Source organism: Cydia strobilella, chromosome 3, assembly GCF_947568885.1.
Source record: "Cydia strobilella chromosome 3, ilCydStro3.1, whole genome shotgun sequence".
Classification (NCBI taxonomy): Eukaryota; Metazoa; Arthropoda; class Insecta; order Lepidoptera; family Tortricidae; genus Cydia; species Cydia strobilella.
In genome coordinates, this window is record NC_086043.1 from 14,904,187 (window position 1) to 14,929,018 (window position 24,832).

The window sequence follows — 24,832 nt, forward strand, 5'->3', positions numbered from 1 at the left end:
TTCTTGCGAGTGTTTATTTTGAGTCCCGAGAAAGCGAAAGATTCTAAGGTAGAATCTTGAGCGTAGCGAGGGACTCGAAAACACGAGATGTAAAATAACTTTGCTTTCGTGTTGCACACATAATTTTTCACCTCAGTAGTGAGAACATATTAAAGGTTAAAATGTATTTCAAATTACACAGAATAAACAGAAAAAAAAAGTATTATAATATGTACGATACGATACGATACAATACGTGACGGGACCGGACCGGACCGGACAGGACCGGACCGGACCGTACCGTACCTCACCGTACCATACCATAAAAAAAATGTAATAAAAGTATGAAGTTCATGACCTTTACTAAATTAAAAAGCTACATTGTTTCACTCCCTGGAGTGAGGAAAGTCGCACTTTCCTCACTCCAGGGAGTGACGAAAGTAGGCTTGTTCGAGCTGCTGAGGTGAAAAACTATTTGTTAACTATCCTAGTCTCTAAAATTTTATGTTCCCTCTTATCAATTAGCTTGCGTAACAAACAAGCTTAGCAGTAATAAATATGCATTTACCGCTAGTTTATGACTCAATATTTGAATTTCGCGCAGGTATACGGTGAGACGTCATACGAACTGATAGCTCAAATGATCGATCAGATCGATATCACATCGGAGGATGTGTTCGTGGACCTAGGCTCGGGCGTGGGGCAGGTCGTGTTGCAGATGGCGGCCGCGACCCCCTGCCGGATCTGCTTCGGAGTCGAGAAGGCGGAGGTGCCGAGCAAATACGCGGAGGTAAGATCATCATCAGGTCATCACACATTGAAGCTTAAGGCTTCATAAAAGCTGAAAGTTCAGATGATCGAATTTATCGATCAGACCGACATCACATCGGAGGGTGTGTTTGTGGACCTGCGCTCGGGCGTGAGTATGGAGAAAGCCAAGTAAGACAACGTCAATCAAGTCTCCTTGATGGCCAAAAAAAGTTATAGCAGGGTCGCCATGTAGTACTGGAAATTGGAGTAACAATTTAAACGAAGCTCTACTGTTTTTTTGCACACTTTTATTAAGCTTCACTCCGTATATATACCTTTGTATGTGTATATATATATAGTGCCTCAAATCTTGTAACTAAAATTTAAACCACTTCCCGGTATCTGATTCAGTTAAAATTTGGAGTACTGTCGTAAGTCCGGTGACAATACAATAATATGCTAACATGGACGTGTTCTGATGATGCAGCCGGTAGGTAGCCAAAGGAACTCCTCGATGGAAAAACACAAACACATGGGGTTTAGGCTCATTAGAAAGGTCTCAAGAAGTACTTGATAGATATGCAAATGAGAAGAAGTACAGTCAGCAATAAGTGTGTGTCACAAAAAAAAATTGACAGTTACTTGTTTTACATCCTAGTTGCAGAAAAAAATATCGAAAGGTTATGTCAGGGTCGCGATGTGGTACGGGAAGATGTTGAAGACTTGACATTATTTAATATAAAACCGGCCAAGTGCGAGTCGGACTCGCGCACCGAGGGTTCCGTACTTTTTAGTATTTGTTGTTATAGCGGCAACAGAAATACATCATCTGTGAAAATTTCAACTGTCTAGCTATCACGGTTCATGAGATACAGCCTGGAGACAGACAGACGGACAGCGGAGTCTTAGTAATAGAATCCCGTTTTTACCCTTTGGGTACGGAACCCTAAAAACCTAATAATAACTATATAAAAAACAAGTGCGAGTCGGACGCGCCCACCGAGGCCCGAGGTTTCCGTACAAATTTAACTTTTAGTATTTGTTGTAATAGCGGCAACAGAATACATCATCTGTAAAAATTTCAACTGTCTAGTTTGAAGGGTTCCGTACCCAAAGGGTGAAAACGGGACCCTATTACTAAGACTCCGCTGTCTGTCTGTCTGTCACCAGGCTGTATCTCATGAACCGTGATAGCTTTTACTGATGATGAATTTCTGTTATGCCGCTATATCAACAAATAGGTACTAAAAGTACAGAACCCTCGGTGGGCGAGTCCGACTTGCACTTGTCCGGTTTTTAACCCTCAAAAGCAAGGTTGCATTTTTATGTAATAAATAATAATTTTTGTGTAATATTTAAGTAATAAATAATTAGATAAGTTGCGCGCAACAGAGACCAGTATTACAAATAATTTAATCGTATATTGTTAGAATGGCCTAAAAATAATATTTTTGTTTCAATTCCAGTGTATGGATTCAAACTTCAAAATGTGGATGAGGTGGTATGGCAAAAAGTATGGAGAGTATAAATTAATAAAGGGCGACTTTCTGATGGACGAACACAGAGAAAAGATAAACGCCGCGACGATAGTGTTCGTGAACAACTTCGCCTTCGGGCCCCACGTGGACCATCAGCTCAAGGAGAGATTCGCGGACTTGAAGGACGGAGCGAAGATCGTGTCGTCCAAAAGCTTTTGCCCACTCAACTTTAGGATAACAGACAGAAACCTCAGCGACATCGGCACGATCATGCACGTCAGCGTCATGTCGCCGCTGAAGGGCTCCGTGTCGTGGACGGGGAAGCCAGTCTCCTACTATTTACACATTATAGATAGGACCAAATTGGAGAGATATTTTCAAAGACTGAAAAATCCGAAACTCAAGGTCAGCAAAAGGGTCTGTTTCCAATCGCATAATATTTTACTTAACGTTTTATATATATATATATATATATATGATTTTTCTAATTATTTCGAATATTTCAAAAGCACATCATTATATGCATGGTTTTCGCACAATATTTTTATTATGTTATTAAATTAATGAATGTAGTATTGTTGGTATTGACATATATTTATTAAATTTGTTTCTACCATCATGATTATTTTTGATATCATTTGAATTATTTATAATTTAAGAAATTATGAGTAGCCAATGAGTATATGCATATTTATAGAAATTATATTCTACTTGTAATCTATTTTATTGCGTACCCAAATACAGTATACAGACACCTAATATTAGATTTTTAACTAAAAAAATCTATTCTTTTTTTGTTTCAAACAAAGGGTCGGTCGTTTAAACTTCCGTCCGTTAAAAGCGGATTGTAGGACAGTGGGAATGCCAACGGCTAGTATCCCCATTGTCCTATTTTTAATCTGTCCGTAAAATGCAAATTTAACCCGCCCTTAGCGACATTTTTCGTCAAGGCTATAATTGAAGGTTTAATGGTTATTTACGGGGGAAGTGTTGCGTACTCCCCCTGCATAGTGCACGTTTGTCTGTTAGGGCGCGGCCGAGGAGGAGGGCATGGGCAAGCGCAACCTGAGCGCGCCGCCGACGCGGCAGCCGACGCCAGACCTGCTCAACGGCAACAGCAACCACAGCTCCGCCTCGCTGCCCGAGCGCCGCCGCAAGGTCACCCGGCCCCGGCCCCGGCCCCAACCTGGCAGGTCAGATTTAGATTATCTTCTCTGTACTTCTTCTCTGCTCTGCTCTGTGCGTCACGTCGCGTCGCGAATTAGTTCTGAGCGATGTGGCCGTCATTGCTGTGCTATAATGAAAGCTGCGTTTCCGAACTGACCGAGTGACCGGCCCTGCACTAACACGGCGACACTGACGTGGTTATAGTAGATCTTACCTAGAAATGTTTAGTGATTCCTTCTATTCGGAAATGTAGTTAAATTTATCTGCACATTAACACTAATATGGTCACTATGCTTAGATGCTTTTCTATGAATGGAATTAATCACAGGGCAGGGGTACGATCGTATTTATCTAAAACAATAAAACTATCTGTTTCTATCAAGTGATGTTACAGAGAGATTAATGTTTTCTTTTTTCTTTATCGATAACCATGACCGGCGCCATCATCGGCCGGCGACTTAAGGTCGACTTGGTCGAGGTGGGTGATTCTTTAGTTAAACAATTGTCCCAGCTTAATTCCCGTTTGCTTCTACAATTGCTCAACATATTTACGGTTTAGAAAGCCTGATATTTCGGCACAAGTTGCACATGCCATCATCACGGAGTAAGTGACGTGCTGCGGGTTTAATTGTAGTCGAAATACCGGGAATTCATTAAAAGAAATATACTTGGTAAATACAATACCCGGTATTCAATACAATTCGGAGTTTTATTTATTTGCCCAGTACAAAAAAGTTATTGTGCACACAATCTGTGAGACTTAACCTTTTCGACGCCGTGTCAACCACAAAAGCTGTCACTCGGACGCCACGTCACCGAAGTGTCAAAACTGAAATTGAACTTTATGCACATGCACGTAGGTCTATGTTGCTCTGTGGTCTTTGACCGATTAATCCGTATTTGGCGTTGGACCTGCGGTGCCGATATATCCGTCATTGGCGTCCAAAAGGTTAACTATCATTATTTCGTTCATACCACATACCACCTCATTCCTCTGTAATGCCGGCGGTGGAACGCAGAGTAATCGTAAATGTTGTAAGAGCTATACTTGAATAGCTTCAAGGAATATATTAGGCCTGGCCTCTGTTTCACCACGGTAACATTGTCACCTGACAGGAACAATATAGGTACCATCGTTACCTATCGACCTGGAAACTGACAGAAAATTACCAGTCAGGCGTCAATTTGAGCGTGTTGAAATAGGCCCCGGACGTATGTATGCTTGGAGCGGACACGGACAGTAACTCGGATGTGTCCTTAGGGGCGAGGCGGGGCGGACTCGGGCGCGCGCGGCGGCGGCCAAGCGGCGCGTGGCGGCGCGGCGGAGCAGCGACGACAGCGACGACGACTCGTCCGCCACCGACGACGCGCCCGGCCCCGAGCCCGCGCCGCGCGAGTGGGGCGCGCCCTGGGCCTCCAGCTCCGACTCCAGTCAGTATACCCACCCCCACCAGCGACGACGACTCGTCCGCCACCGACGACGCTAATATAAGAGATAAGACCTAGCTAGATCGATAGCAAATTTCGTCGAAATCGTTAGAGTCGTTCTTCGAGATCCCCGAAATATATATATTCTTGTATAAAGGTAGGTATAGTATAAGATAACACGGATAGATATATCGTAGCTATACTTACTCAACCTCATATCTGCAACAATCATTTGATGGAAATGTCGCTTTCTTTCATTCGAGATACGGGTGTTTTTGTCATCAAATGAGTGTTGCAGATACGAGGTTGAGTAAGTATAGCGGCGATATGGCACCGTGTTTTGTTGCACACATACTATGTACATAAATGGTTGTACAAGGTACGGTGACGTCGGTTTGCTGCTGCGATGACGATGCGTCGTCGAGTGCTCGTGCTCGTGCATCGTTGCGATGCGGCAGCAGCCGGCCGAGCCGACCCGATCCAGTCCGGCCGATGGTACATAAGTTCCCACCCACGGCCCACCACTGTAAAGCGTCGAATGTGTATTTGTGTGTGCAGACCGCAGCCGGCGCGGCACGAGCAAGCGCAGCGCGTCGGCGGGCGGCGCGCGGCGGCGGGCGGCGCGCAGCAGCAAGCGACGCCGCGCCGCGCCGCAAGCCATCGCCGGCCTCGACCTGCTGCACTCCACCACCCTCGCCTCCACCGAGCGCAGCGGCGCGGTAACCTAACCTTTGTTTTTACGGTTCCGTACCCAAAGGGTAAAAACGGGACCCTATTACTAAGACTCCGCTGTCCGTCCGTTTGTCCGTCTGTCTGTCTGTCACCAGGCTGTATCTCATGAACCGTGATAGCTAGACAGTTGAAATTTTCACAGATAATGTATTTCTGTTGCCGCTATAACAACAAATATTAAAAACAGAATAATATAAATATTTAAATGGGGCTCCCATACAACAAACGTGATTTTTTGTTGTTTTTTCCGTAATGGTACGGAACCCTTCGTGCGAGAGTCCGACTCACACTTGGCCGGTTTTTTTATTCTTATTTTCTAGATACTAGAAAGACGAAAGGCAGTTCGTCTGCCCTAATTTTTCCAACCGATCTGTCATTTTAGTACATACTTGCTACAAAAGCGGGATGATTGGGTAGTAAATTGACCAATATCAAAGTTTGTATTGTATATTTTAAAAACACGTTATGTAAGTGGCTCCTAGGATTATGTACCTTTGCGTCGCACTGTCGGGTGAAAAGATCCCAAATTTTCTTATTCTCCCATCTATGCATTGCGCATTCGTTCAACATCTGACCATTATTACTCTAATAGGAAACGGCCCCGCCGCCAGGCTGCGTAGGTCAGCGCCTGTCGGCCCTGGGCGGACTGCAGCCGGCCGAGCGCCTGCACTCGGAGCTGGACATCCCGCACTCGCCGCACACGCCCTACAGCTTGCAGCTGTTGCTCGACATGTTCCGCGACCAGTACCTCTCCTTCATACAGCGCATGAACTCGCCCGAGTTCGCGCACGAGATCCGGCACCAGATCGACAAGGAGAAGGTAAGCTGGACTTTGCTTGCTCTCTTGGTATCGTTTTCGTATAAATAGGTATTTTAATATAATTCATTTCGTTCTATGGGCCCAAAGCGGAATTCCATTGCAGAATTTGAGATATTGGAAGTCAAGCGTTATTATTTAACCACTTGAATAGCTGTTTGCTTGAATACGTAACAATCAGATCTTATAAAATAGTTAGAAACAGTATTCAGTCGACACAATATTAACATGCAAAATATTTACAAAATGGTACATTAAGGTACATTTACTAATTACTAACATGCAATCATTAAAACAATATCATAATAAAACAATGTCAATGACATTAAATTGAAAAATAGGAGAGTATTATAGTAGATTAGTCAAAAATAAAATAAAATAAATTACATATGTCAATTAAAAATCGGCGATTGTCATTTTAAATATTACGTTTTAAATAATCCTTAACACTATAAAAGCAATGCTCATGTGGCCATTCAGTCAATTTTATTTTAAATACGTTCCCTTTCAACATTCTCAGCTCTATAGGGAGGTTATTGAATATTACAACACACATATTAAAAGCATTTCTCCTATATATATCAGAGGTACAGGCTGGCTGGTATAGTAGATGTTGGTACTGAGCCCGGAGTTGTCTTGCGAACATTTCCTCGCGCTTTATAAAGTACTCCGGGTGGTTTATTGTAAAAATACATACTTTTAAAATGTACATACGGGCTAGGGGGAGAATGTGAAACTTTTGGAAAAGAGGTCTGCACGTGTCATCAAATTTAACGCCACCCCATTGGCCACCAGCCGCCAGCATTCTCGTATACAATATTTCTGGATAATAAATGCCCTCTGGACGTCAACAGAATTACCCCACAGTAGCAGGCCGTAATTAAGGGTAGACGACACGACAGCCTGAGTGGAATAGTACATTACTACAGAGGCCGGGAAGTAAGGGGTTGCCGGCCGAATGCATATATACGGCCGAACGTAGTGAGGCCGGATAGTTATGAGGCCGACAACCCCTTTTCACGCCGATGTATGTATAGTGCTTTTCTCAAACATGCAATGAAATAAATAAAGAAATCTCCACGAAATCAAAGTTTTAATTCTAAAGAAACTAAAAGTAAACTAGGCACAAAATATAACTACCACCTGTACCTATCTTTATCACACGTGTCGTATATTTTACACATGTAGTTTATCAATTAATTACACAAATGTTCAAAGGTATATTTATGTATCTTTGATTTTTCGCCTTGCATACTTCTGACTGTAGTTTTAGCCACATAACTAAGATTACATAGTTTTTTATGTTGATATTATGCTTCACATACATCGTTGCCTTAAACATGGAGTATAATTAACAGGTATTCATTTAATATTTTCGTCGGAACTCATATTAAATAACACAATAAACAACGCACAATAAATCCAATAAAATAGAATTACAGATACACAATGAAAAATGTTCAACTTTACCTCCAAAACGATTAAAAAACACCTACGCGTGTTTGAGTAGACATTTTTACCGCTAATATTTAAATGGAATATAGTTTGTCAAAGGACTGTCTCATTTCAAACATAGATAGAGATAATCATACTATCTTTATCTTACACTGGCACTAGCACCCAAAAGAAAAGGATGAGTATAGTTTTTTTGTTCTTATTTACTGACAAACTGCTTTGACCAACTATATTTTAAATCTGTATTTGTAGGTAAATTTGCAATTCAATATTATTGAATTTGTTAATAATGTTTTATTTATATATTTTTTGTAAATTCGATACAAATAAAACTGCAAAATATATTAATTATCGTTTATTGTTTTTTTTAAAGGAGTATTGGCAGAATGTCATTCCGAACCATAAGCAAATATTGGTTATAGTTTTTTTTTTGGCTGAATGCCATGATGCTGTGTCACAAATATATGTGAAATGGAAATTAAAAGAGCCACTTCCCGGCCTAGGCCTGCAACTTTGTATGAAATTTAATTACAGGCCCCTCGTCTAGCCGCGCCGTCGTCGTGATACTTCCCAGCCTAATATAAATAACGTAATATCTGGGGGCACGGCCGTGCCCCCGCCAAGACTAGACAAAGGGCAAAAGGCAGTGCATATCTTTTCTCGGCACGTTTCGTCATATTTTCGAACCCTCGTAGCTTCATCTTGGACAATGCTAGAGAGCTGAATTTTTTTGTATACCATGTACTCAGTAGACTTATCAAAAACACCAAGTTTTATTAAGCTACCTATTATACTTAAAATTTTATAGTACCTTAATTTTCACTGTTCGAAACACATGAAATTCGCGTCATAGAAAATACAGACTACTTCCTGAAGTCTTAGAATGCTGAAATTTGGCATGTAGAGATGGTTCGGTATGCAATCACGTATGGTGACCAGAAATCCTTAACTTTCGCCCTGCAACCCCTTAAAATGGGGGTACCTAAAATACCCATAAACCTGGAAACATTGGTTCCTGAATTCCTACAATCGTGAAATTTTGTGTGGTAGCAGTGATTGGAATGCTAATAAAAAAACAATGATAAAAAAGAGCTAAAAGTTTTCAAAGTACAGATTTGAACCAGGTTCACGTAAACCAGCCAAGTAGCGCCCTCTATATTGTTACTGTTTCTTGCATGAATTAATAAACTAGTGAATATGAAATGACAGCTTTTTAGCGGCATACATTAATAGCAACTTTCCATTCCAATAGGGTTTTACCGGTTGACATTTTTAGAATGAATATCAACTGTAGGTAACATATACCACGGTCTAAAATATTATGTCAAAGTTATGAAACATAATCTGTTCTTTAATTATTTCACAATAGCTCGCCTAACACTAATCTAATACAGCTACTCAACACTGGATGGCGCCGTAATAAAATTTAAAAAATATATTAAAATCGCTTACTTATCACACGCGAGTGAAGGGCTAATAAACCAGTATAAGTAAGCTCTCCGATTACGCTTATTTTGTTACGGAGCTTACGGTCATGTTACACTGGTGGGTCCGAGATATCTACACGCCTACGAGTAGCCAGCTGTTGAGAACTCTGTCTAACACACCAGTGACGGCAGTGACGTCCGAAAACAAAAGGTCATAATTATGTGAATGTAAGCTTCCTATCATGATATGACTATTTACCGTTCGCAGTAGCATTTGAGAAGCGTAAGTTATTTGACATTTAGGATATCGAATATTCTAGACAAAAGAATAACGACCTGGTGGCCTAGCGGTAATAGCGTGCGACTTTCAATCCGGAGGTCGCGGGTTCAAACCCCGGCTCCTACCAATGAGTTTTTCGAAACTTATGTACGAAATTATTATATTTATCCACTATTTATCAGTCGCGTTTCCGTGAAAGAAAACATCGTGAGGGAACGGAACTAATCCTAATAATGGCAATCGCTTTCGTAAAAATTTGTGCCTACGCTTATTACCTATTTTTGGAATTAGTTGCCAAGCGGACCCCAGGCTCCCATTAGCCGTGGCGTGGCTAAAAATGCCGGGATAACGCGGTGACGCGAGATGGTGAACTTTAAACACAAGGGAGGTTCTGTGAGCTGTAGAACCTCGCGAACATAGCCTAAATAAGTGTAGCCTATTAGAAAAAACATACAACTGTACTTTTTGTTTTTGGATGTCACATACCCTCAACGATTGGCAACTCGCGCCGTGTAGAGATCTCGAAACACCAGAGTAACGCGGTCGTAAGATCCGTAACAATGTATGCATATTCGGAGAGCTCATTTATATACCAGATTTTTTACCTCTTGACTCGCGTGTGATGAGTGAGCGATTTTAATATTTTTTCAATAAATTCTGCTCACAAAATTTCGCGAAAATAAGTTGAGTAATACGTACGACTTATACAGAAGAACAGCCGGAGAGCCGGAACGGCGCGCACTTCGCACTCGCTAAATTCAAATTTTATTTTAAAAAACACATGTCAAACTCTAATCGTCGCATTACAAAGCCGCGGTTTTCCAACAGCACCACGATAGCACGTAAGTATGTACCTACACACCAAGGTATCTCCCTAAGTGAAATTTGACTAATTCTTATCCATTAAGAATTAAATATCTAAATATATAAAATTTCTGCATTAGATGTTTGCATGTAGATAGAACACATGTCTCAAAAAGGAAAAAATGCCTAATGGTATCGAATCCGCCACTTCTTTAGGCGCTGATCCACAATGACTCGGTGATTTTGTATATTTTCCAAAAATGGAATATGTACTTAGTCGTAAACACAAAATTCACAAATATCGATTGAGTGAGCTGATGAATCGGAGACCTTCACTAACGCTTAGTTCATTAAAAACAATTCCGATTATGGTAATAATGCTTTAAAATTTCTAGAAACTTACAATTTATAATACATAAAATTCCTGACCTATAATTTATATAGGCCCTAAATATTTAGATAGCGCTAGCAATACGTAAGTTTTATAAAAATTGAATGTTAAAATATTATAAATTATGCCTGTTTACATGATCCTGTATTATCGTAGATTCTATAAACGAATATGTCATTTCTAGCTGGTATGTCAACTCTTACAAAAATCAATGAAATCCCACCAAAACATTTCATGTAAAGTGTTGCCAAGACTAGGCGCATAAAGCTTTTACAGTAAAAAGCTATCAGATCCCGTAGTAGGTACCAAGACTTACTCTGTAAGTCCTAACTTTATAAGCTCTAACTGTATAAAGCCAACATCTTGGTCAAACGTACAGTACGCGACTGATTTATTAGTATGTACTTATAATATTTTTTGAAAAAATAAAGTGGGTAAAGCGTTCATTGGCAATTGATATTAAACATGCAACGTAAATAATTATCGCTCGAGTGGTGTTGAATCGAGTTTCGCGCCACGTTGTCCAGCGTAGTGTGACCCGGGGTTATAAGGGCATAAATAAGGGCATATTCGGTATCGTGTACAGATTACGAAAAAGTAGAAGAAAATTTTTTTGACGCTTAAAACATATTTTTTTCCTATGGAGCAGGTCGTCCAAGTCGGTCACCCTCTTTAGTATTGATACTGTTTTCTTATCTTGTCCCTGTCACACATTAAGAATAAGAATAAGAATATTAATATGTAACATTTAATAACGGCCAATATGGGAGCCCCATAAGCCACGCCTGCTAACACATGTTTTCCTTACAGGAGCGTAACCAAAAGCTAAAATCGCGCGCGTCGCAACTGGACAAACAGATCAACGTGCTAATAAGCGACAGCGTGGCGCTGCTGAAGGCGCGCATGACGGAGCTCGGCATCCACGCCAACAACACCGTGGACCTGCTGGCCAAGGCCAAGGAGATCGTCGGCCGCCACAAGGAGCTGCAGAGCAAGGCCAGCAAGCTGCAGCAGCAGGTAATTAATGGCCCAGAATTTTGTTTCGAAGGTGCTTGGAAGTGTAACTCGGAAGCAATGCGTTTTGGACGTCGAAGAGACTATGATGGAATTTCGTTCAACATTACAATCGTCGGTTTGTAACAATTGTAACTCTATTTACTCTATCAACCTTGTAATTGAAATTTAAGGTTATAAATTATATTGGGGCTAGATCTTATTTTCCCGCATTTTTTTAAGAAAGCATTACAGGCTTCGACCGTGATTAGCTATCCTAAAGACATACATTAAGGGGCCTATTACATAATGAAATACAAGCTAAATACTATTAGTGATTACAAAATCACTAATAGTATTTTATTATGTAATAAGCCCCCGGTGACTGCAGTGTTATATTATTTCTTCATACTTCAGAAAATGGGGAATCATATTTATGTACTTATTCTTGTCACAGGTGAACAACATAGAGGCGGAACAGGCTATGCTCGTTAAACAAAGAACATTTGAAATAACAGAAAAGTATCGCCAATTAGGTCACATACCGCCAGACATCGAGATCACTCAGAACATGGCACACGACTGCATCCTTAGAGAGATAACGGCCACGCTAGCTCACCGGAAAAGATTACAAGCTCAAGTCGGACATTTACAAGGAGAAATAATTCAAATGGAAAGAGCGAGCGAGCATCAGAAGGTGAATCCGCCGTCCGTTCCCGTTGCTACTGTAAAACCTCATACGGTGAACTCGAAACCGCGCAAGTCTCGAGAGCATCGCTCGCGCTCGCAAGAGTGGCCTGACGTGCCCGACATGGGCAAGATTGAGGAGCAAAACCCGGAGCTTCTGGCGCAGAAGATTCTGGAAACCGGACGGCAGATTGAGGCGGGCAAGAAGGTAGGTTATTTTATGGCATATATTGATTTTATTATTATAAACGTCTAATGAACGAATAACAAGCGAACTGAGTATCTTGCAGTGCTCCTTTGTCTTGTCCATCAAGTAACTTGTCGACTAAATAATTTATGTCCAAATAGCCTAGTGGTTCTAATGATACATGCAAACGTTAGGGGAGCAGAATAATAATGATCTCAGAAAGGTCAAATTCATAATTCATTTAAGATATACAGCTGTCAATAGGATAATGAAAATTAGGGGATAACTATAACTTTAGATCAATTATATTGGATCTTTTTTTATAATTCTTCTGCATTACTTGCTATTGTTTTAAAATTAACTGTAACCTTTACTTAAATAATATTGGAAGTATGAAAAACACCGGCCAAGTGCGAGTCGGACTCGCGCACCAAGGGTTCCGTACCATTACGGAAAAAAACAGCAAAAAAATCACGTTGTATGGGAGCCATTTAAATATTTATATTATTCTGTTTTTAGTATTTGTTGTTATAGCGGCAACAGAAATACATCATCTGTGAAAATTTCAACTGTCTAGCTATCAAGGTTCATGAGATACAGCCTGGTGACAGACAGACAGACGGACAGCGGAGTCTTAGTAATAGGGTCCCGTTTTTACCCTTTGGGTACCGAACCCTAAAAATATGAAAATCGGCTTTTTTACTATCTTGCGGAAATTCTCATAAAAACGTAACAACCTACGAATTTTTATATTTTTTCTATACTTCCAATACTACTAAAGTAAAGGTTACAGTTAATTTTGAAACAATGTCAAGTGATGCAGAAGAATTACAAAAAAAGATCCAATATAATTGATCTAAAGTTATAGTTTTCCCCTAATTTTGATTTTCCTATTGCCTGCTATTTTATTGCACACAACTGTAAGTATGAGCAAAGATAGATATAACTCCGTAATAGATGGATACAGTCTAAGGAAAAAACGTGCCTCGAAAATCACGAAAATTTGATTCTCGATCAGATGGCGCCACTAGTTTTGGCCTACTCTCGTATAGAGGGCGTTGACGGTTTCGTTTGTTATTTATAATTTTAACGCATATCCGTTAAAGAACATGGGTCAAAATCATATAAAAATAATTAATGCAAATAAAAAAAACATTTATCCATATTTAAATACATTTTAACGTATTTTTATAAATCTTCATTTTTAGTTTTAAAGTATGTCGATAGATGGTAGTGAATTTACAGTGGTTACAAAATTTACTATGACAGTACCGCTCTATCTTATTATATCCTCTTTGGTATGAGTATTTGTTACTTTGTTCTGGTCTTTTTAGGGTTCCGTACCCAAAGGGTAAAAACGGGACCCTATTAAGAAGACTCCGCTGTCCGTCCGTCTGTCTGTCCGTCTGTCACTAGCTATCACAGTTGAAATTTTCACACATGATGCATTTCTGTTGTCGCTATACAACAAATACTAAAAATAGAACAAAATAAATATTTAAGTGGGGCATACAACAAACGTGATTTTTTGCCGTTTTTTGCGTAATGGTACGGAAACCTTCGTGTGCGAGTCCGACTCGCACTTGGCCGGTTTTTTGTATGTATATCGTTGTTCGGCGTCGTCAAGACTTGGCCTTAGATTCTAATCTCCCTTTGACATCTTGATAGACTCCTCACGTGATCGTGAACGGGTACCTGCGCGAGGATGGCCGCGGCGGGGTCGGGGGCGGGGGCGGGGAGTCCCCGAGGCCGCGGCCGCTGCACCGCGCCGCCCCGCAGCCCCCGCGGCCCGCGCGCGCGCGCTCGCCCGGCAAGCCCCTCAACGTCGTCGGCAAGGTGCAGGAGTCCCCCAAGGTCATCAACTTTGAAGACCGCCTCAAGAGCATTATCACCTCCGTGCTCAATGAGGATCAGGTACTACTCTTTTCATGAGCTTCTATTTAGGTCCGCGGCACACTTACATACTGGAACGGTTATTATCAATAGAAGCGTCGTCTATATTTGTCCTCGCCTGCGTTTCTTTTTATTTTATTTAAAGGTATTCAGTTTTATAGATACAAAAGTAAAATTGCCAAAAGCCATATTGTACTCCGCACATTAAAAATAAGTTCACCAAAGCTGGCGTGAACTGATTGAATAATTGATAGAACAATATCAAAGACAATATAAACTGCTATAAGTGTACCTACTCCAAAATATGTCCTTGCATTTATGTATAACTTGATTGATACGGCTTGAGATGTAATTCATTTGTTCATTGAATCATGCAGCTTTGGGAAATGGATGTATACATACAAGTAAGCCGACAATAAAACTTTACGTCAAAAATTGAATGCTGCATGATATCGATGTTTGGAAACTATTTAGGTAGGGTACGATCTAACCGCCCCTTAATTGATTCCAGGAGCAACGTAAAGCGTCGCGGCAGCCGCCAACTCCAAATCACGCATATAGTAACGGCTACGTGCGGCAGCCGGCGCAGCAACCCCACCCGCACCAGCACGCGCAGCACTCGCAGCACTCGCAGCACTCGCAACACGCGCAGCACGCGCAGCACGCGCAGCACCCGCCGCACACGCCGCACTCCCCGCACGGGTACTCGCGCGCGCCCACGGCGGCGCCGGCCTTCCCGCGCTCGCGCGACCACCGCCGCGACCGCTACTCGCACGCGCAGTACGAGCGGCGCGCACACCTCGAGCGCGACCTGCGCCACCAGCCCGACTACACGCAGGTAACACACGCACACTGCCTTCTATCGCCAAACACATGTATCTAAATAGATATACCGCGACATACTCGCGTGCGTAGATGTCGCAAGGGGGTCACAGCCACGAGCGAAAGACCGACGTCTTGAAGTTATCCAATTCTCATCTTTAACATTTCTAGCAATTTTCGAGAGACTGACTGGTCGCGTTTATGACTTTATAATGACGGAGTAAACTATTCGTCTTTATTCTTACCTCGCAAGTCGTATCAAATAAATGGATGGATGCTCTTCCCGTTTTTATCGCGAAAAAGACGCGGCCACGGTATGACTATCAATTAGAATCTAGACTAAACAATGAATAACAATTTTTTAGGCAAAAATTTTAATATTTAGATAAACTTTTATACCTTACTCTTCTTCCATCCTCAGAAAAAATTAGAATTGGACAACCCTATAAAATGTGTTTTGTAGAACATATGTGCGTTTGGGTGTTCTACTTACCGAGTTTGTGCTAATCACGCTCCCACTATCTCTAACATCCCCATGCTACTCCGCTAACCGATCGAACTGTCTCATAATCTGACGAAAGTCCATGCCCCACGACTAGTCGCTATAAGGCTCGATTAAAGAACCCCTCGTCCCGTACGCGGGTGCCGCCACACTACACAGGTATCGCCAGCGAAGCTAGCATTGCGGCGTCATCTGTCGCAGGAGCGCCTGGCCGCGCCGGCGCCGGCGCGCACCATCGGCGACCTGGTCAACGGCGAGATCGAGCGCACGCTCGAGATCTCCAACCAGAGCATCATCAACGCCGCCGTGCACATGTCCGCGCGCTACCAGGACCCGCCGCACCAGCCTCACCAGCCGCACCAGCCTCACCAGCCGCACCAGCCGCTCGAAGGTCACTATCACACGCTACACGCTACCGGGACTTCCCCACCTGAGGGGCGAGCCTACCTACGCCTACGCAGCGAGATGGCAACAGAGGCGCGGAGTATGATTGAAATAAAAAAATACGCCTGAAATCTTTCTTTTTAGTCACGGAAAGCATAATTACTTTTAAAAAATGCATTAAATGTTTGTTTTTGGTCACAAAAAGCGTATTTACCATTTGAGGAGGCTCGTCGCAAAAAGGTTGGGAACTCTACCTTTTTTCAGTTCGTTTTCAGATCCCAGAGACTGTAATGACACTGTACCTAATTTTCATTATTATTAAGCAATTGCAATTTTCAATCGTATTTTGCACTACTATAGTCTCTTTCTTTTGAGATTTTTTTCCCCAAAATAACCTATATTTATGTCGTTTCAGTCTTTGAGATAAAAATCGGACTTTATGGTCTCGTCCGGGCGTTTGCTAACGATCATTTGTGTATATTAGCGCCTGTGCATACGAGTTGTACAAGAGAGAGAGAGAGAGGGAGAGATATGGGCGCAGTTTGGCGACGCCTGAACGAATAATTTTATATCTAATCCTTAAACGTAGACTTGATCAGTTATTAGCATGCAAAAGGGTGGAAAACTGATAGGTGGATCTTTTCTTTTTACTGCTCTGTCGTATTGAGTTTCTTTTGTTTTAAGGTTTTGTAAAGTTTATCCGTCTACTGTTTTTTTTGTGCTTTTTTGGGATAAAGGGTGTTTTTAATGTTTTGTTCATGCATGCGCAGCATTCATACTTCACAACTGCTTTAGTAACTCATCCTCACTCACCCGGTTAGATGTTTGAAATAAGTCTATTTAGCAACATTAATGTTAGAATAGTAGTAAATGGATAGGGTGGATATAGCAGTAGGTAGAGAGCCGTTAGCATCACTAAATTTTTACCTGTTTAAAAAAACAAACTTTAGCACACTGCCATATATAGCTCTCGAAAGAAAAAGGAAGACATTACCAGGCCCCTATTTCACCAAGCTGACAGGTACGACAATTGTCAAAAAAAATGACAGACTCCTGTTTCACCACGCCGACATTTGTCAGTGACATATGTCGAGTGACAATTGTCAAGTGACAGGTGACAAATGACAATTTCGTAGATTGCTTTGTATAGAAGTGCATATAAACATGACAGATGATAATGATGATGATGGTACAATATTGTCAATCTTAAATTTGATGACAATAGTTTTGTGAAACAAGAGTAATTTTTAAAATTCGACATATTTGTCAAATCTTGACAATGGATCGTTGAACACTGATTTAAACTTTCACGGTTTTTACTCATTATTATTTACAACGACGGGACTTAATCGCGTAAAATAAGTTTTAAATTTACCTCCGACGTTTCGACCACGACCACGACCACGACGACACCACGACGACCACGACGAGACCACGGGGACAACGCCGTCCTCGAAACGTCGGAATTTTAAAACTTATTTTACGCGATTAAGTCCCGTCGTTGTAAATAATAATGGATCGTTGCTTTCGATGTGCCGTGTTGTAAATCTAATACAGCGTATAGAGTTAGACCAAGATAAGTCTGCAACCATTTTAATAGCATACGCAGTGCTAGTGTTATTTATACGTCGTAATCTCAAAGGAGCTTGACGTTTAAAATAACACTTGCACTGCGTGTGTTATCAAAATTGTTGCAGACTTATCATGGTCTAACTCTACCCACATTATTTGTTGACAAGGCGTCAAAGCATTATAATAATAATAATAAAATAATAAAATCATTTATTCCAGATAACATTGATCCATAGGTATAATTTACATTTTACAATTGCAATAAAAATTTAAAATAAATAAAATTAGGTGTAAATTATAAAAATCCATTAAAATTAAATTGGCTGAGCATTTGGTAATTGATAGAATGTAAAAGACCTTGAAAATTAATTGATAGGTAATAATAAAATTCATTGATTAATAAAAAGATTTAAATTAAAAACAATAAAATTTAAATTAAAATAAATTATGATTTTATTACTTACTTTTGGTTTTTTTTCTTCTAATCGTACTTTATAATATTTCCTTGTATAACATTACTATTGCTTATGCAGAGATTCATTTTCTAACTAACTAAACCCCACTGTTGGTGCCCAACTTCGTCCAAGTAAATTATTAAAAAAACAATACCTCTATCTAACTTCGCTACCCGTCCCCTACTTCGCATTATCATTTTATTAATTATGATAACTATACTTATTCCAAATCCTAAATGTTGAATTACTAAACGCCTATGTTACAATTTATAGCGGAATTATGATTTAATTCTAGTTAAGGAGAATTTAAAAGCGATTTAAAGCGATTTTTTATTTGTACCCTAAAGGCAAATTTAGGGTACGAAGTTTTGCCAACGTTTATTTTCAAAGAACTGCAATATATAGGTAGGTAATGGGATTTGCCAACAAGGAAAACACTACAAGTGTCACCCAAGCCTGACACAGCTCCAATCTCCAGTCGACTTGTAAAAATTATTTTCTTTCACCAAATCATTGTCATTAAATGAAAGATGGACAATTGTAACAGAATGCCTGTCATGTTTATAAGCACTTCTATACAAAAACATTTTACGAAATTGTCAGTTGTCACCTGTCACTTGACAATTGTCACTCGACATATGTCACTGACAAATGTCGGCGTGGTGAAATAGGGGTCCCTGGGGTCGTAGCACGGTACGCTTATCACCATGCCTGTCACGTTCTAACAAGTATGTGAGTGCGAAAGTGACGGACTTAGTGATAGGGGAACCATGCTGCGCGGACAGGTCAAGGATGTCTAACGGCTCACTATTATTGTCGTGTATTATAATATTAAAAACAAAGTAGCATTGTATCTATAGTTTTCATTTTGTTGCTTACATTGGTTGCTATTACACATTATAACAACATCATAATTTTCATAAGATTTTCGCTCAAATTTCGTGAAGGCCGGATAAAACTTATGAAATCTATGTTATCGATCGATTCGTTCACAATTTAAAATAAAAAGGCATCGTCTTTCTCGAGCCCCGTTATAAATTTGAGCGGACATCTGGCGACACCAAAGACGACGCCGGCTCACGTTAAATGATCGCCAGGTCTAGCGGCGTGCCTGCAAGCGCGCGTGCTGGCGTCGGAGTACTGGCGCGGGCGCAACGGGGGCGGCGTCCCGCCCGGGCCCTCGCCGCCGCCGGACCCGCACTCCAACACGTCCACGCCGCTCGTAGACGAGTTGCCCGACGCGTCGAGGCCCAACGGTACGTACCCTAATATTAACTGCTGCTGTTAAGGCTTGGCCAAACACAAGGCGTCCGCACCGCGTGATGACTGTTCAAACAGGTCGCGCGCGGATCGCGCCGGCCTCGCGCTCTCAACACGCCCTCATCGCGTTTAGTGTGTCCCACTGCTGGGCAAAGGCCTCCCCTCTTTCCCGCCACTTGGCACTAACCAATGCACATTCCCGCCGCTCCATACAGAATATATCGAGGTCGTCCCGCCATCTCTTTTTGGGTCTGCATAGGTATACTTATTTATTAGTTTTTGCTTTTCAGTTTTTTCGGCGGTTTAATTTTTTTGTTGAAAAGTTTTTATTTAGGATACACGGTTGAAGAATGTATTAGTAGAAGTAGATGTATATATTTGAAAGGGCACCAGCCTTCTTATCGTTTTTTAAAACAATGTACAAGAAAAGACTTCCAACGCTCGTATTATGTCATAGGCGAAATTCTAATTCGTGTTTTTTTCAGAAGGCGAAGGCGGCGAGGAGGTCGAGGAGAGCAAGTGGCAGGACCGGATAGACTTTCGCTTCGACCAGATAATATCGTTCGCGTCCACCGCGATCGACGACAAGCGGCGGCGGTCGGACGAGGCCTACAACACGTCGCCCGACTCCGGCATCGGGCACGGCGACACGCGGCCCGGCGCGCCGGGGGCGGCGGCGGCGGGGACGGGGACGGGGACGGGGACGCGCGCGGCGCCGCCGGGCCCTGCGCCGGCGCCGGACGCGACGCAGGCGCAGGCGCAGGCGCACCACTTCAAGAAGCGCTTCTTCCGGCGCGAGCGCTGGGACGCGTGGTCGGGCGCGCCGCCGCCCGGCGCCGTGGACTGGGAGCGGCCGGCGATGTGACGGCCGCGCACCTAGCGCTGCCTGGAGTGCCGCTTCCTCCACCCTGCCCCCCGGGGCCCGCTCTAGACTAATTTCTATCGGACCGCCGCCGACGAGGACGCGGCGGATCTATGTAAATAGTGCCCCGCGAGTCGCGAGCGCTTTTCGCGCGGCGCCCGAAGTCGGCCGCTTTCGTGCCGACCGTGACGGGTTTTTTTTTTGTTATTTTTTTTTCGAATATATTATAATGTAATTATGTATATTATTGAGTTTATCTTATGTTTAAGAATTGTAATTATAATAATTATAAGTTTACGCGGCCGTTCCATTCGGGCGCTTCGTAGGTCGACGGCACCTCGACGGATCGTATTTCATGTGTTCATTTAGGTCCTAGATTCTGAAATACGCGGTTCGCTAGTGATGCGGCGGTCGTTTTTTCGCCGGTCATTCGATGAATGTTTGTTGTTTTATGAGTTTTATTTTTTGACGTTACGGATGGCTCAGTCTGAATAATGTTAATCATTTCTTTGGGGAATCTTAAGAAATAGTGTGTATCGATAGCGAGTTGTACATATTATGAACGTAGACTATTGTAAGTGATGTATGTGAAAGATCATTGTGTAGTCTCGTTTGATGCATGTAATACTGACAGCTGACTGGCGCCAAATACTGCCTGAAACTGCAGTTGTTGCCTTAGCCGCATTCGTAATGATATTTATTACATTGCGACGACGTTCGTTTTTTATTAAATCTACAAAGAAAGAAGCAATAACTTACACGAATTAGGTTTCTGTATTACCTCGGTATGGGTCGACTAGAAAATTAGTTTTATGTCAGCGCAATTAAAAATAAAAACTAGCTTGTATTAGCTTTTAAATAGGATTATGATGTACTCTTTCAGCCAAAAGTTTCTTAGCACTAGCATGGGTGGTCTGACATAATAACTGTGATGTTTTATATATGAAACTGGATCAGATTGATCTAAACATGATTAACTGTAATAGACCGGCAGCAAGATTGTAGTCCTTTTCTTTATGTGTGCACGTATACGTGTTTATAACAGCTGAACTAGCATTATAGGGTGCTGTTTTTTTTTCTTATTAGAATTATTGCGTACGTCTAAATTGTATAGTGCCAAATGATCATGTGGTCTTTTAGAAAGTATAAATTTTTTTGTAAGATAAAATGTACATTTTAATTTGATTTTGTTAATTTTGCATGGAAACGCATAATTTTATTAGGTTTGATTTTTTAAAATGCGGCTCTACCAATCGTGGCTACATTGTTTTAGCAATGTTTTAAAGTTACAGCAAGCTTATACTATTATACTATTAGCTTCGTTTTTTCACAGGATCGGGTAATACATTATGAGATGCGTTAAAACATTAACACAAACAATGATTGTTCTCAGTTCCTAGAACAATCTTATACGTTTTAGACACGCCGCGGCCACAGCTATGAAACGCGTAAGGAGTTCACTTTTAAAATATTTAGATCAATACGGTTTCACTCACTATTATTTTTAGTCGCTTTTGGCGACATGTTCCTAAAATAATAGTGAGTGAAACCGTATTGATATTTTGAAATATGTCTCACGATAGTTTAATTTCGACTTCGCTTTTCATCATCAAGGAACTGCCACTTTATACCCTCAATGAAAAAAAGTCTTCACTAGTAATTGTTTAGATTTAATGGCCGCGAAAAATACGTATCAATGGGGTTGGCAACTGTCAAAGGTTTGCAGAGAGGGCGCCATCATAGCTTGCCTCTTTTTCTATGAGATTTGGCTTAAAGGGCTGACATCCAGGGCGTTTAAAAAACAAAAAATTGACACAATTCTAGGGATTGACAGGGCAAGCTATGCTGGCGCCATCTGCTAATTATTTCGACAGGCCAACCCCATTAGGCAAAATGTTCCGAAACCCATATTGTTTAATAGGTAAGGGAATCCCAGAAGTAAGTTGAAAAACCTAAGTGTTCATGTCTTCATAAGTTCATTCTTTTTTATAGTTTAAAAATGTATCTGTCTAAATCAGGGGTCGGCAACAGGCGGCCCGCAAACCTCTCACTTGCGGCCCGCGAGCCTCTATGTCTATTTTGTATGTAATATCAAAGAGGATATAATAACGGAGTTATATTTATCTTTGGTAATATTGACAAACGACAGTGTCTGATAAAGTCACAGAATATTAACACAGTGCGGCCCGCTTCGACTTCGTTACCAACTACGTGGCCCTTGGCTGCTAAAAGGTTGCCGACCGCTGGTCTAAATGGATTTTATTGTCTTATTTCCGTTCACTGATTTTATTACCATTTTAATAACTTAGATTTTTCATATGGCTGAAACATGTTTTAATGTTAATTGCAAGTATAGAATTGGAAGGTGTTATATTTAACTGAAATGTATACAAAAGGAAAGCTACTCACTGCCATCATCGGGTATTAGCTTAGAGCATATAAAATAGTTAATTATTTAGGTGAATTATATTTTTACCATGTACTTATTTCTGGGACAACCCAAAGAATAGATCGGCTAGCAAATTTTAGTGTAGGTCTACAATATGTACAACTATTTTCATAAATAAATAGGAGATATGAGCGATTGTAGTTGCAGGTTGAAAGTCGGTGTATGCCAGGCAACGTTGCACGTATTGAGTTATAAAGCATAGGTACCTGTTCATAAACAATTCACACTACACTTACTTCAACAAGAATCTCTCTGCTGGTATTAAATCAAAAACATATTTTCCTAGTAAAATACTTCATTGACTATCTTAATCTTGTTTCGCTTAAGAACAATACAAGTATATATTGCAAGTGTTAAATATTTATGAACAGGCCGCGTCCACACTGCTTTTTCGGTCCCGAGTCGTGCACCGAACACATTTACACGGCGCCACGCGGCGGACGAAGTTCGGTGGACGTGCTCGCACGTAGTGGTTATACACTTTAAGCGCCAAAAAGGGACAGACACAATTAAGTAATTTCGCCCACTTGGACTAATCCGCCTTCTAGAATTAAGAGTTCCATACTGGAAGATATGATGTCTATCAAGCGAAATATTTTATAAATCTAATATTTTGATAGAATTCTGCGAGTTTATGTAACAATGGGATAGGTAGTTCTTGTTAAAACATTCTTGACAAAACTAACCTTTTTTATATATGTTTTACACCGTTGTGTAGCATATTTATTTGGAAATTAAGAAGTTGTTTTATTACTTCATTGAATTCAATTGGATGTGCACCTTTATTGTACCTATTGTTACAGGTAAATATTGCCACAACATTGTTGTGTATTGTTATGGGTAATTATAGTAACATGGTAATAATAATTAAGAGACCACGAACGATATTGGGCTTAGTGAATGAGATTTTCAAGATTTAATGTTTGTAATACAGAAACGACTCTTATGATATTACACGCTATAAGTGCAGCTGAAAAATATTTGGTGATAGTCTGTTTTTCTGGCGTCGTTTTTTGTATTTTGAGCATTGGACTGCACTGGTTTGATTGTGCCTGAAAAAACTCATTAATGCCGCTCCAAACCTCAAAATTATGTATTTGATGAATACTTTTTAAGATTCGGAAAGTGTGTTGTAAGTTAGTGTTATGTCAACATGTGTTGACCAATTATACTCTCAGAGAGTGATAACATTATTCAGGTTTGGGTAAGTTTTATTTTTTTATGGGGAAATGAGCTATTGTGTGAGGTCATAGTGTCTAAAATAGTACAAATGAGAAGACTTATTGTGGTAAGGCTCGGACTATTCAACATTGCAAATGCTAGGTTTGAGATGTATCCCTGTGTACTAGTTTTATTTTGTACTAAAAGTTAAAATAAATTAATAATTATAATCATTGTGTTTTTCATTGCATTCGCCCGCTACAGTACAGAACGGAGGCCGAGGAGGAAGGCGCGTCGTATAATACAATATCAACAAAATTTAATTTATTTTTGTAACATATGAGCATATGACAGTATTCTACTTGGCGATATCCGATGCCGCGGCAATAATGCCGCTTGAGACTCACGCAAACAAAGACTGAAAGGTTCCGGGTTCAAATCCGGATTAGTTATGTAAACGTGGACGCTATTCTGACTTCGATAAAATTGTATTGAAATCAATAATCAATTTGGATGAAGAATTGTTATTAAGGAATTTTTATTTTATTTATTATTATTCGGAGATCCAACAGCTGTTAACATGTCTGTCTATAGGTTTTATAAATATGATACAAAAAGCCAATTACAGGTTCTCACCAGTAGCTACATATTAACAAAAACAATTGGTGGTTAGCACTATTGCACGATTCCTACATTTACACGCCAAAGCTATAGTAAACTCATAATTCGAAATTAACTAACTTGGGTCTAATTAACTAACTCATAATTCGAAATTAACTAACTTGGGTAAGTTTAGGTCTGGGTCCATAAGGATTATAGTCGTATTGAAGTGTTTTCAACGTTTTTGCATGTTAGGTAGGTGCTTCTCAAATGATTTTTACGCCTAAGACGGTAATC

General features: G+C 40.8%; 1 protein-coding gene across 3 annotated transcripts in view; it reads left to right on the forward strand.

Moving 5' to 3' along the window:
- Positions 1-24,168, forward strand: part of LOC134755975 (histone-lysine N-methyltransferase, H3 lysine-79 specific) — a 72,346-nt gene extending 48,178 nt beyond the window's left edge. The window contains exons 5-18 of one of the 3 annotated variants that reach the window (XM_063692700.1): positions 584-769; positions 2,196-2,612; positions 3,237-3,400; positions 4,636-4,805; positions 5,361-5,521; positions 6,127-6,354; positions 11,519-11,725; positions 12,159-12,596; positions 14,244-14,489; positions 14,846-14,872; positions 14,980-15,306; positions 15,952-16,183; positions 19,301-19,459; positions 19,949-24,168. In XM_063692700.1, coding sequence (XP_063548770.1) covers positions 584-769; positions 2,196-2,612; positions 3,237-3,400; positions 4,636-4,805; positions 5,361-5,521; positions 6,127-6,354; positions 11,519-11,725; positions 12,159-12,596; positions 14,244-14,489; positions 14,846-14,872; positions 14,980-15,306; positions 15,952-16,183; positions 19,301-19,459; positions 19,949-20,328 — 3,342 coding nt within the window. In that variant the 3' untranslated portion in view covers positions 20,329-24,168. Of the gene's footprint in view, positions 1-583; positions 770-2,195; positions 2,625-3,236; positions 3,401-4,635; positions 4,806-5,360; positions 5,522-6,126; positions 6,355-11,518; positions 11,726-12,158; positions 12,597-14,243; positions 14,490-14,845; positions 14,873-14,979; positions 15,307-15,951; positions 16,184-19,300; positions 19,460-19,948 lie in introns of all 3 variants that reach the window. The other 2 variants (XM_063692701.1, XM_063692702.1) reach the window with 2 other exon arrangements.
- The last annotated feature ends 664 nt before the right edge of the window (positions 24,169-24,832 follow it).